At 41.1% G+C, this 14,654-nt stretch overlaps 1 protein-coding gene across 1 annotated transcript in view; it reads left to right on the forward strand.

The window, feature by feature from the left end:
- The window catches only part of CFAP47 (cilia and flagella associated protein 47), a 1,083,264-nt gene that overhangs the window by 274,272 nt on the left and 794,338 nt on the right, over positions 1–14,654 (forward strand). The window contains 1 exon segment of the mRNA XM_030202357.1: positions 7,050–7,150. Coding sequence (XP_030058217.1) covers positions 7,050–7,150 — 101 coding nt within the window.

The raw sequence follows: 14,654 nt of genomic DNA on the forward strand, positions 1-14,654 counted from the left end.
CGGCACAGACCCCGTATAAGTCTGCCCTCCCCCATCCTAGCCTCTCAACCACCAACCCCTCTTCCCCCCGCCACCCAATTTCAGCTAAGCTTCTGTGGATCCATTCCTTCTGCACATGATCATGATCTGTTCCATATACAATATGTCCCATATATATTACCATGTAGGTATACACCACGAATGTTACCATTATGTATACTCCTTAATGCAATACCAATTGTAATTCTGTTTACCCGGAAATGGCAACCGCCATTACGGCAAATGTAAGCCACATTGAGCCAGCAAATAGGTGGGAAAATGTGGGATACAAATGCTACAAATAATAATAATAATAATAACCACTTGCCTCTATTCAGGAACCTAGTCTGCCCCAATTGATTGACTGCATACTTGTCCTTTAGATTGTAAGCTCCTTTGAGCAGGGACTGTCCTATGTTTAAATTGTACAGCACTGCGTGACCTTGGTAGCGCTTTAGAAATGTTAAGTAGTAGTAGTAGTACGTACTTCTAATGGGAGCAGTACAAAAGTACACCACAATTTTTGCCTATGTTAGGGAGCAAAAATAATTCTTGTTGTGTGATTCGGTATGTGTAGGAATTTCCAGTTAATATCAACAACATTATTTCTAGTCCTTTAAAATTATGCCACGCACGCATTGTACTCATTGGAGGAAAAGGCACTGAGCTATAAAATGAGAAAAATTGATTAAAAAAAGGCATAGTCTATGGAAGACCGAAGCTGTCTTCTGAAATAAAATAGATTACAAACCTTAGTTTCAGTCTAACAACAATGAGCTTCCTGCTTTTATATGAGGTTTTTCTGTCATCACAGTTGGAGTTGAGCTTTTGGGCTGCCAGCAGGTTGCAAATGTTGATTCAGATAATATAGTTAATGGCTATTGCCTCCTCTCTGTAAGTTCTCAGGAAGTGTGCATAAGGGAAATAACTATGCAAACAGCAGAAACGACTAATGGGTCATAGCTAACAATACATTTTTGACTCTGCTTTATTGGTCATTACAAAGCTCGTAGCCTTAAGTGAGTTCGCTACCACATTCAATAATTCCATATTTATAGGGTTGGGTGAAGTGTGCTTGCCTCTCTTCCAGATACAAACAGAGATGTTTTGGAAATGCTCCACTGCAAAAGCAAAACCCACAAGTCAGTTTTTGTTTGTTTACTTGGTTGTCTTGCAAGCGTTTTATTTACACAGGAGGATGGAAGTTGATAGCACAGATTTAAATAATCAACTCAACTGCCTTCTAGCTTCTCTGCCAGGTGGCTGTGGCACTTAATGTTTGCAAAATGAAACGCTGATTGTTTTTCAATTTAGATACTCATGTTGAAAATTGTGGTTGAAGTTTAATTCACAGGACCTGAGCAAGCCCGACTGTATTGCTTTCCCGATGTGTTTAGGAACAGACTCTCTTCAAACAAACAGCTCACAGTGCACTACAGTTTAATTATGAACATAAATAAAAGAGCATGGCTTTTAGTGACTACTAATCTCGATTTTCATAAGAATTATTTTAAGACTTGACAGTCCTGGAGTACTGAACCCCCCAGGCCAATGCAAAATTATTAGACACCATATATGAATCTTCATCCTTTTGACCCACCCCCACTTAGGTTTTGATATTTAACCTCAGAGTCATGATAAGTCCATCACTATTCCTCCCAGAATATATTCCTGTAAAAATGCATAACTAGAAATTATTTTAAATATTAGACTATTTTCCAGCTTATTTTCGAAAGAGATCGCCGGCCATCTTCCGACACAAATCGGGAGATGGCCGGCGATCTCCTGAAGTCGGCCAAATCGGTATAATCGAAAGCCGATTTTGGCCGGCTTCAACTGCTTTCCGTTGCGGAGCCGGCCAAACTTCAAGGGGGCGTGTCGGTAGGGTAGTGAAGGCAGGATGGGGGCGTGCTCACAAGATGGCCGGCTTCGCCCGATAATGGAAAAAAGAAAGCCGGCCTTGACGAGCATTTCGCCGGCTTTACTTGGTCCCTTTTTTTTCACGACCAAGCTTCAAAAAGGAGCCCCAACTGACCAGATGACCACCGGAGGGAATCGGGGATGACCTCCCTTACTCCCCCAGTGGTCACCTCCCCCTCCCACCCAAAAAAAAAAATATTTTTTGCCAGCCTTTATGCCATCCTCAAATGTCGTACCCAGCTCTCTGATAGCAGTATGCAGTTTTACTGGGTGCAGTGCACTTCAGGCAGGTGGACACAGGCCCATCCCCCGCTACCTGTTACACTTGTGGTAAATATTGAGCTCTCCAACCCCCCCCCCCCAAAACCCACTGTACCCACATCTAGGTGCCCCCCCCCCCTTCATCCCTAAGGGCTATGGTAGTGGTGTAGAGTTGTGAGGAGTTGGTTTGGGGGGGGGGGATTTGGGCACCCAAGGTAAGGTACATATGTTGGCTGCATGGGAGGCACGGGAGGGTGAGGGGCTCTCCAAAGCGCTTACTACGATATAAAAAGATCTGGAGTCCTTACTTACGTGGGTTAACTCCCAGAGGACGAAGCTTGATTCTAAATAAGTCATAAAATCTGGCTCATAAGGGATAATAAATGATCTCTTATGTCTACCCCAGCTTATTTGAAAACTTTACGGGGGGGGGGGGGCTCACTTGGACTATCAGAGTAAAAGTCCAAGTGTGGGGGGAGGAGGAGGGGATTAGGTGGTAGGGTGAGGGCAGGATGGGAGGATGTGGGGGGTTTAGATGGGGGGACGTTAGGGATATAGTTAAGGGAAAGGGGGGGTGAAAATTATAAAATGTTGACGTTTTTCTTTCTTTTGTCTGTGTATGTTGTGCTGTATTAAGGCTTTTCTTGATATGACGTGTATTGTGCTTTTCTTGCCAATAAAAACATGTTGAACTAAATAACTGTCCATACTTATGGCTATGATTTCTGAACATGTGGCATCATTAAGGACAGACTTTTAAATGCCCAGTTGGATATATTTGCTAATCTCAACTTTGTTAAATGTTTTAGATATATCCATCGACTTGCTCCCATGATGTTACTGAATTCTTTTATTCCGTCTCATTGTATTTCAAAATGTAAGCCACATTGAACTCGCGTTTGCTTGGGATAATGTGGGATATAAATTTCAAGTTAAAAAAAATCCCCAAATCATTTATCCTCCACTTTTTAAGGCACTGCCTATACAACTGGATGGTGATGGCACAAGAAAAGCAAGTTTGGTCCAGTGAAGACTAACTCAAAATAACTTGTCCTTAGCTTGACATTAGTATTACCATATTTTTTTTGTACCCCCCACGCTTTCCCACTCATGCAGGCTCAATGTTGCTTACAGATTGTATACAGGTACTTATTTGTACCTGGGGCAATGGAGGGTTAAGTGACTTGCCCAGAGTCACAAGGAGCTGCCTGTACCTGCAGTGGAAATCGAACCCAGTTCCCCAGGACCAAAGTCCACCACTCTAACCACTAGGCCACCCCTAGTGAAAATGCGACCATAGCTTGCCTTTGTGGTTATGTTCCACTAATAATTAAATGATTAACTGGCTTCTTGAAAGGATTATATAACCTCTGGATGCATGCCTGGAACAAAAAACAAGTGGAGAAGAAAGTGGGAATGAGAACCAGGATCTCTAAAGACAGGACCACAGCAGAAGTATAATGAAACAAAGTTTATTGAAAACCAAGACGACTCGACACAATATTGTGTTTCGGCCAAAAGGGACTACATCAGGAGTCTGTATCTTTGATTAGAGATACAACTCCGGAAGTAGCAACGATAGATTATAAAGGTCTTTAAAAAGACCGTTGATGTAAAGTATGGCTGAATAGCGAGTAAGGCAATGAAGTCAGCAATGTCTGCTGCTTCTACTGTAGTCCTGTCTTTGGAGGTCCTGGTTCTCATTCCCACTTTCTTCTCCACTTGAGCTTCTCCGTGGGACCTTTTTGAGTTCTCCACGCACCTGGATTCTCTTAGGAACAAAAACACACACTTATTTATGCAATATCACAATTCCTCATGTATAGTCACAAAACAACCTTTTAAAGTGGATAGTGTTCAAAGTGAGCTCCTTTTATTATTGAACAGATAGAAGAGATAAAGAATTTTCAGTTTTGGCACAGTATAAGTCATCACAAGAAAAAAATATAGATTGTGAGCCCTCCCGGGACAGAGAAATAAAAAGGTGTGAGCAAAATCTAAATAAGTAAATAAGAAGACCAAGGACTGCATTAGGGGCTTATAGCCCATTTAGTTATATTTATACAAATGAGAGATATGCATGAAACAAAATATTTATTTTTATTATTTTGATTTATAATACCACTTGTCCCTGAAACATGCTCAAAACAGAATAATGCATTTGTGTATCTAAAATTTAAACTTCTAGAAATGAGATGAAGTGAAAATGTGATTCCATGTGCCCCAATGAAAGGAGTGTTTAATTTTACTTCCATTTAATGTCAATATATTCCATCTTTATAACACCAGGCTTCCAAGGCAGATTACAACAGCAATTAAGACTACTACTACTACTTAACATTTCTAAGCGCTACTAGGGTTACGCAGCGCTGTACAATTTAACATAAAAGGACAGGCCCTGCTCAACGAGCTTACAATCTAAAGGACAAGTGAGTAGCGATACGATGGGGGGCAGTCAATTTGGGGCAGTCCGGATATCCTGAAGGTAAGAGTTAGGTGCCGAAGGCAGCATTGAAAAGGTGGGCTTTAAGCAGAGACTTGAAGATGGGCAGGGAGGGGGCTTGACGTAGGGGCTCAGGAAGGTTGTTCCAGGCATAGGGTGAGGCAAGGCAGAATGGGCAGAGCCTGGAGTTGGCAGTGGTGGAGAAGGGTACTGAGAGGAGGGATTTGTCCTGTGAACGGAGGTTTCGGGTGGGAACATAAGATGAACCCATCAGGAAATAGGATATACTCACTTAAATTTGGCCATGTATTACTGTGTTCTATAGAACAGTGTAGAAAAAATTAGCATAAAATGCAGAGTTTATTACTGCTGTTTCTACCAGCTACAATCATTTTTTAAGCTGTTTTAATGATATATTCAATTTTATTTCATGATATGGGAAGCTTTCAAATAAATAAAAAGGTGTCGAATACGTTAAAAAAATGTTCTCCATCTTTTAAGGCACTGCCTATCCAACTGGAACAGCTTTAGACTTTTTACTGATGGACCACGCATAGGCACTCTTATTTCTAATAATCTTTTGCTATTGTTTTCAATAGCACTTGCTTTTGTTTTGAGTGAATTAAAATACCAGCAATCTCTGCCTACTGACTTCAACCCGCATAATGGGACAGATAGATCCATGCCGTCTCCTGTTCTCAATCTAACCCCCTTGGTGGGACATGCTTTTATTTCTGCCTCTGTTGCCAGCCCAGAGAGTTGAAGGGGCCAGAGCCAGTTGAACCCTTATGGCTCACTGGTTTCGAGCACCCTCTTCAGGCCAGTGCCCAGGGACCATGCCCTTCCCCACAGTATGCCACTGTTCAGTACAGGAGGTATTCATTATTAATTCCAGTGATGTGAGCATCCATGTCTCGGTACAAAGAAGGAGGCAGGATCCACATTTAGATGTTTGGGGTAGCAGACTGACAGGACCAACATTTGGTCTGGGAGGTATGCTTGGAGATCTTGGCTAGTTTCATAGGGGTCCAGTAAGCCCAGTGAATGGTGAAGAAGAAGGATTGGGATATAGCCGCCGACTTACTTAGACGTAGAGTTTTAGACCAGAACGTAGTCCAATCAAAATCATCAGGATGAATTCCAAGGACATTTTACCCAGGAAGATTCTGTTTGCAACACACAATTTTCAAAGGAGTCCACAAGTCTCTTGTAGAAAACAGAAGCCCTTTTTGCAGCCTGCCAGTAGTTCTTGACAGTGAGTTGAGAATTCTGAAGGATTATGGGAGAGAGGACAGAGGATGTGTGGGAGTAATGAGTGAGGATTCCAGTTTCTAGGCGAGAGAGGAGGTTAGTGATACAGTGTACATTTTGGATATAGCATCAGTTGTTAATAGATTACCAGCAATAAAAAGTTATAATAATGAGCAAATACTTTTGGATTTCCACTCGTACTCTTGTTGACTCAATATAGTTGAATCAAACAGAGAGGAGTGCCAGAGAGGTACGTCCGATATGGATTCTATTTTGTGTTTGGTAATTTTGCACAGTTCTTTCAGGGAACCAGAAGAGGACTTTAGGAGCCTCAGGGCTTTAGTATAATTAAATTTCTCAATGAGAAGAAAGAGATGTAGGGGGCATGGAGGCAGAGGCACAAGAGAGGCCTCAATGGACTGCCATCTCCAATAAGGTCTTCTGTATACTAGAATATAGTTTGAGAGAGTTGGAATGCTGTGTGATAGGTTTTAAAGTCTGGGAGACCTACCCCAACTTTCAATTTGGGTAGCTTGAGGTTTTATCAGAGCTATTGATGGGGGTTTTGTTTCCAAATAAATTTGTTTAGCAAGGTATCAAGTTTTTTTATAGAGACTATTAGGAAATGGGAAAGGGGTCATAATGAAGATGAAATTTATTTGGGAGCTAATACCGCTTTATGTCTTCTATTCCACTCCACCAAGTGAGAAATAAAGGGGACTAGTAGTAGTGGAAAAGTATAGATTCTCTTATTAGAGTCAACGACTTATCTATAGTGTTGGAGTAATGGATACCAATATATTTATTTTCTTGGGTTCCCATGAAAATAGCAAATGTGCTAAATGATGTTTGAGAATATGAGTGGACAGAGGCATTATTGCGGATTTGGACCAATTCATTTTATACCCTGATATAGGTGAAAAGGAGTTATAACTTCAAGCAGGACCGGAAGGGAGTCTAGATTAATGTAAACTAAGATGCCATCTGCATAGATGGAGAGCTTATATGAATTTCTACCACTCCAGTTATGTAAGGGTATGCTCGAATCGCTAATGTGAGAGGTTCTAGTGCTGTGTTAAAGAGCAGGAGATTTGCTATTTGATATTAAGGAATATTTGAATGAAGTAGGTACTAACTTTGTATTTTACATTGACAGGTGTATACTCCAAGTTGCTGCAACTTCTGAGAACTGCCTTCTAACTCTGTATCCATACATAGCCTTTTATCAATCAGAGCATCAAGTTATCTTAAAATGTGGTAAGTTATCCTTTGCTTTTTAAACAAATCAGGTTAATTGCTAGTTAAAGCCTCACCTTCATTTATTATAGGTACTAGTTTTTTTTAATTGTTTCGATAATACGGTCAGGGACATCCAAATCTTGACATTCTAGGTCGTCCCTAGAGATTGGTCGTCCTTAGACTTGGTCGTTTCTGAAGTGCACTGCACCCACTAAAACTGCTCCAGGGATCTGCATACTCGCTGCGATGGACCTGAGTATGACATTTGAGGCTGGCACAAAATATTTTAAACCATTTTGAGGGTGGGAGGGGGTTAGTGACCACTGGGTGAGTAAGGGGAGGTCATCCCCGATTCCCTCCGGTGGTCACCTGGTCAGTTTGGGCACCTTTTCGTGACTTGGTTTTAACAAAAAAAGGACCAAGTAAAGTCGTCCAAGTGCTCGTCAGGGACGCCCTTTTTTTCGATTATGGGTCGAGGACGCCCATGTGTTAGGCATGCCCAAGTCCCGCCTTCGCTACCCCCTCCGACATGCCACCGGGAGCTTTGGTTGTCCCCGCGACGGAAAGCAGTTGGGGACGCCCAAAATCGGCTTTCGATTATGCCAATTTGGGCGACCCTGGGAGAAAGACGCCCATCTTCCGATTTGTGTTGAAGATGGGCGTCCTTCTCTTTCGAAAATAAGCCTGTAAGTTTTTCTCTGTGCACATATTGCAATGTTTTGAATTTTTGGATTTTTTTCAGCATGCCATTGACTCTAACCCAATACATTACGATATTTTGAAACTATATTTCGTCCTCCTTTTTTTTTTGGCTGCAAAGGATTTTTTTCTCCCTTAGGGAGTTGTTTTCCTTTGCAGTTGGGTTCGGAGGAATGGTGGAACCAGTGATAGAAGCCGTTTAAATTGAGGTTGACCATCTCTGCACCCCAGGCTGTTGAGGTTTAATTTTGTTAAAAAATTGTTTTGATCTTCCATATATTTTGAGTTAGTCGATTTTAGAACAAATTTTATGTTATTGAGAAGTTTCTATTAATATTTTGCTCTCCAGCATTTTTTGATTTTTGAATCAATATTGAACGTAATACTCAAGGTGAGGTCGCACCACTTTTCCACCAGGGAACCCCCAGTAAGTACTGGTGGGGATGCAGGGGTTTATGCTTGGTGGCTGGTGGATAAGGGGTGGGAGGTTTATTCTGTGACAGTGAAAATCTTAGCAGAAATTCAAGGGTATGTAGCCACGTCTCTGCAAATTAAGAGGTCATTAATAGTGGAAGTTCAACAGAAATTCAGGCACTGCATAGCCAAGAGGCTATACATTTATGGTATTGACTGAGTAAGCATGGCAGTCAATAGCACCTCAGTTTGCCTAGTAGACTACAGGGTGAGGAATCATGAAAAATGATATGCTGTTGAACCAAAGGGGGATAGAAGTTGGGTTTGTGAAATGTCTATGCATTTTTCTATCAGTACTCTGGGATGAATACCATCTTGTCCAGGTGATTTGCTACTCTTCAGTTTGTCAAATTGTGCCTTTACATCCTCCAGTTTATAGAGATTTCATTCAGTTTCTCCAGCTCTAATAGCTTCCTTCACCTCACTTTTTTTAACTATGTTGGTTGTCGTTTGGTCTTCCTTCCTCCTTTTTTAATACACGGAATAGAAGAACATAAGAGCAGCCATACTGGGTCAGATCAATGGTCCATCTAGCCCAGTATCCTGTTTTCCAAACAGTGGCCAAGCCAGGTCACAAGTACCTGGCAGAAACCCAAATCGTGGCAACACTCCGTACTACAAATCCCAGGGCAAGCAGTTGCTTCCCATGTCTGTCTCAATAGCAGATTATGGACTTTTCTTCCAGGAATTTGTCTAAACATTTTTAAACCCAAATACTCTAATCGCTGTTACCACCTCCTCTGGCAAAGAGTTCCAGAGTTTAACTATTCGTTGAGTGAATAATATTTCCTCCTATTTGTTTTGGTGTGGTAGCATTTCTGAACAGCATCCATGCCTGACCTTCGCAGCTGCTCCTCTAAGTTTTTTTTCACTGTTCTTCTCACTTTATCATAGTCTCCTTTTTGAAAGTTAAATGCTAACTTATTGGATTTCCTGTGTGAACTTACTCCAAAGTCAATATCGGGCTGCACATACTGTAGCAGGACATGTTTATCCGCTCCTACCTTAGCTGAGATAATATTTAACCATCTCTCTGACCTCATGTGCAACTTTCTTTAAATTAGTCACCTTACTTTCTAACTCCTCTTACTCTCTTACCTATCTAAATGTTCCATCTTTGCTTTACCCTTCACTATCAATTAAAATGTTCTATTACATATTGTGTTGACATTGTAAGTAGTAAATTATGCCATACTTTGTATTGTTATTTGAATATTTTTACTGCTGTAATTGCCTATTGCTCATGTTTGATCTATTCTTACTGTACATCGCCTTGAGTGAATTCCTTCAAAAAGGCGGGTAAATAAATCCTAATAAATTAATAAATAAATCTGATCATATTATGATCACTATTACCCTTTGCCGTTTGGGCTTAACATGATTGTGAGAGAGTTTATCCAAGATTGCTGTGCCCAGTTATTTCCAATGATCTAAAAAATACTCAACATTTGAATATCAGATAATTGTAAATCTGCCACTGGCCAAAACCTGGGGAAGTTCCATCTTATTCCTAAATTGTCTGGTAGTAACACTTTTAGACAGCCTCTTAGCCTTCTCCAGCCATGAAAGAAGAGAAATTAAGCAGAATATGATCCGGACTTTAGATGATTTATAGAGAGTTACCCCCTGTATGTGCATGAGAAATTACAAATGAATGCAGTCAATTATCTATATATATAAAAGGCAACCCAACGTTCTGAAGCCTCCACGGAAGTTGAGGCACCCGAGATATCCGGTGTGCCCTGGAGTGTCTGCACCGTCCTCCGCGTCAAAACGTCATGACGCGTCAAAACGTCATGACGTTGAGGGCGGAGCTATTGACACTCGACGGCCGAAACAGCACATGCGAACAAGGCAAGTAGCTTCGAGGGACGGAGGGAGGGCGAACAAGGCAAGTAGCTTCGAGGGACGGAGGGAGGGGGCCCCTTGCTAGCGCCCATTTCATTCCGCTCAGAAACGGGGTTTTTTTTTACTAGTAAATCACTAAAAGGGAAGTGAATTCAAAACTGTACACTTTAGGGGAAATTCTATATATGGCGCCTTAAATTGGTTAGCTTGATTCTATAAACTACGCCTAAAGCAGGCATATTTTACAGAATACACTCACACGCCGTTCTTGCAACTAAAATTTAGGTTCACCCATTTAGGTCGCCTAAAAGCAGGCCTAAATACCTGCACCTAAGTTAGGGGTGTATTCCATAACAGTGCGCATAGCTTTTGAAACGCCCACAACCCGCCCATTCCGTGCCCAAAGCCACTCCCCCTTTTCGACTGTGCGCATTAGAATTGTGCGCACCGTGTTATAGAATATGCCTAGAAAGTTGTGCGCGTAAATTCTAATTAAAGCCAATTAGTGCCACTAATTGCTTGTTAACATCCATTTATTGGTGGCTGATTGGCTTGTTAATCAAGTTTTGCATGCAATTTGGCTGCACGGCTAACTCAGTGCGCACAAGCTTAGGCGCCATATATAACATTTGGGGGTTTGTGCTCAATAAATTGTATGAGCAAATTGAGCATGATTTTGGAGAGGGCTGTTACCCCCTGAACAGCAGTTGGCACTGCAGAACGGTGACCAGCCAGCAGTCATTAAGCTAAGCAGCTGGATGTTCAGAATTTAAAATGTAAAAAAAACCAGGGCTTTTTTGAGGGGGTACTTGGGGGTACTGAATACCGGCACTTTTTCCACTGTCTGCTAAACTTGACCTATGGTTCTCGCATTTTAATGAAAGAGCTCAGGTTCTACATACAAATTCTGCCTTGTCATAGATTCTATGACTGGTTGCAGGGTCCTGGCTATTGTGGGAGTGAGTCCCTCAATGATCACTGCACCCCTGAAGGGTGGCCTGGCATTTGAGTACCGGCAACCTTTTTGGCTTAGACAAAATGCACTGAAAAAAATCTGTTTATGTGAAAGTTTCTGTACCAAAGCGGAAGTTTTTTTTTAAGCCAGTGACTGAAGAGAGCAGATTTGCTAATTGTGAACCTGCACAGCTCGGAGGCTTTTTCCTTCCTAGTAGTTGAATATCAATGATTAGTTTTTGCTGGTGAAATATATTGAACACTATTTCAGTGAAGTATATATCTATGGTGGTAATCGATTGTATTCATGTTAATTTGTACGTATATGTGTTGTGCATACAAGTGATATGTGTGGGCTTTTAAACTTTTAAGCGTGCAAACCATCCAAATGCGCACTCATGAATGCACAGCCTGGAGCTTGCGACCGCAGGAAACAGATGAGCTGCATATGATTTCCCAGTGCTCCCAACATATTTATTTATTTATAGCATTTATATCCCACATTTTCCCACCCATGGGCAGACTCAATGTGGCTTACATCAGTCTGCAAAAACATACATCAGTTCAGCAAACAATCAAAGTCATTGAAGTTAAAGAGATTAGTGAGTAACAGCAAAGGAGAGGAAAAGGAGAAAGAGTATTAGAGTTCAATTGGTCGTTACGACTGCAGCAGTTCAGAAGTTAGAGATGCTGGCGGGTCTTTAGCGTAAGCTTTTCCAATAACAGGGTCTTAGAGATGTTCTGAAGGGCCAAATGATCTTGACTAGATTTTACAGATTTTGGTAAACCATTCCACGAGTGAGCGCTAACATAGGGAAAGATGGGATGCATAGGTGGTTTTATACTTGATGCCACAACATGTTGGGTAGTGAAGATTCAAGTACATGCGAGACGATCTGGAAGAGTTCCTAGGTGGTAAGCTGATAAGGGCATCCATATATGACATATACCCCATGTCATCATGAAAGCTTCTTTAGGGAGATTTTACTGAACAGAGACTCATCTGATAGGAAGCAGGTTGCTTATTCACTTCCAGTGAACATCAGGAATGTGTAATGACTGGAAGCTTTCTTACTGTTCTTCTGCCATTAATTTAGGGATATTGATCGGTGATATTTGTTCTTTATTTTTCAGTGAATCACGTCAGTAGCAAGCCAAGCTTTGAAGATCCATGTTCAGATGTTAAAATGATTAGTTCCTCTGTTACTATTAAATGTTCAAATTTCTATATAAAAGGGATGCAATTAGATCCCTAAATACCCTCATGGGGCTTTCAAGCAACAAGTTGAATATTATTAATATAAACTTCAGAGCTGAAGTCACGCTCATTGAGAATGATTTTTATTGTTACATAAGTACATAAGTATTGCCATACTGGGAAAGACCAAAGGTCCATCGAGCCCAGCATCCTGTTTCCAACAGTGGCCAATCCAGGTCACAAATACCCGGCAAGATCCCAAAAATGTACAAAATATTTTATACTGCTTATCCCAGAAATAGTGGATTTTCCCCAAGTTCATTTGTTAGTAGATTGTTAGTAGATTGCACTGAAACACCACCCCCAGGATATATGGGGCGCCAGATTGTGCGTGTGACCAATTTATGGACGCTACACAATTAATTAACAACCTATCAGTGTTGATGATTGACTGATAATGACCAATTATCAACTGTAATTGGCAATAATTGGAATTTACTTGCTCATCTTTTTAGGCGCATAAATTCCAGTGCACATAACTAAAAAGGGGGTGTGGCAATGGGAGGAGTGTTGGCGTGTCAGGGCAATCGATCAAATCTACATGCGTGCTTATAGAATTCAGGGGAGCGCACCTAGATTGAGGCGCAGGCAGTTATACCAGGTTTCGCTAATGTAAATGGCTGTGTCTAAATCTAGACACGGCCACTTGGCCTATGCGCTATTCTACAAACCACTTATAGAAATACTGCTAGGCATGTAATTGGATAAGCCATATATAGAATCTAGCCCAATACGTCTCCACATGAATATATCTATTTATTGCATTTATATTTTACATATATATGAATCTCAACAAAACATACACAGTATTAAAAAAAAAAAAACCAGAACATCCAATAGACCTACTACTAATCATTTTCTATAGTTCTACTACACATATGCAGTGCAGTACACATTATATATTGGTACTTTCTCTGTACCTAGAGGGCTTACAATTTAAGTCTTTGTACCTGGGGCAGTGGAGGATTAAGTGACTTTTCCCAGGTCACAAGGATCTGCAGTGGGAATCAAACCAAGCTGCCAGGATCAAAGCCTGCTGCACTAACTCCTTCTATAAAAACAACTAAAGAAAGACATCCACAAACAAGGAAAGTTTACAGAAAAGGATATTGGCAGCTGTCTTCACAATTGAGACTTCTAGCCCTAACCAGGCCAGCCCAGCAAAAAGGTACATCCATCCTAAGGTTTGATCATGCCTTGGCTTCAGCTCTCTCTTAAAAGGTGTCATGTGTCATGACTCTCATAAGTTCTTAATGACAATGGCAGACTCATCTGTTCTTCTGGACCTGTAATAAAGAAGCAGGAAACACTGATGACCAGCTCCAGTCTTCAGGTGTTGCAAACTGGTCTACACAAGTTCCTCGGTTTGGCTCTGTTCTGCAGCAGCTGCTCCAGGCAGAGGTCCGAAAGAGCTGTCTGCATATTGTCCATGCTTTCAAAATGCGGCCCCTTGCTCTTTCGTATTGGACCTTCAGTGTCCATTGTTAGGTCATTTCTCACTTGAAATTTCTGCTAGCTGGAGTTTTACATTTGATTTTGATGGCTTTGTCCCTCGGTGAAGAGGAAAAAAGATAGATGACACTTCAAAATTGAGTACCAGTTTGCTAGAACTCATCCTTAAGTGTGCACATAAGTACATAAGTACATGAGTAATGCCATACTGGGAAAAGACCAAGGGTCCATCGAGCCCCAGCATCCTGTCCATGACAGCGGCCAATCCAGGCCAAGGGCACCTGGCAAGCTTCCCAAACGTACAAACATTCTATACATGTTATTCCTGGAATTTTGGATTTTTCCAAGTCCGTTTAGTAGCGGTTTATGGACTTGTCCTTTAGGAAATCGTCCAACCCCTTTTTAAACTCTGCTAAGCTAACCGCCTTCACCACTTAGCAAATGTACAAATACAGCTGACTATTATCAATCTAGATATTTTTTTCTCTCATGTCATACAAGTTTGTGGCTTGGATAAAATGTCATTTTCCAGTTTCAAGTATCCAAGACTAAAATAGCATAGAAAGTAAGGACCTGTTTTTATCTTGCCAGACAGAGAAAAACTATTAAATTTCTGAATGCTTAGTATGTGATAAAAGAAAACTAAACTATTGAGGTGTGTCCTGCAATTTCTGTAATACCTCAGCACCATCTTCTTGTCAATAACCTTTTGCTCCACATTTTTCTAGAGCATATTTCAACAAAGCAATTCCCTACCACATGTGTATAATTCTCTATCATAATCACAATTCTATATATGGACATTTAAATATCACATAACAGCCTTTCGATGTCTAA

This window comes from Microcaecilia unicolor, chromosome 4 (assembly GCF_901765095.1).
Source record: "Microcaecilia unicolor chromosome 4, aMicUni1.1, whole genome shotgun sequence".
NCBI classification, from domain to species: Eukaryota; Metazoa; Chordata; class Amphibia; order Gymnophiona; family Siphonopidae; genus Microcaecilia; species Microcaecilia unicolor.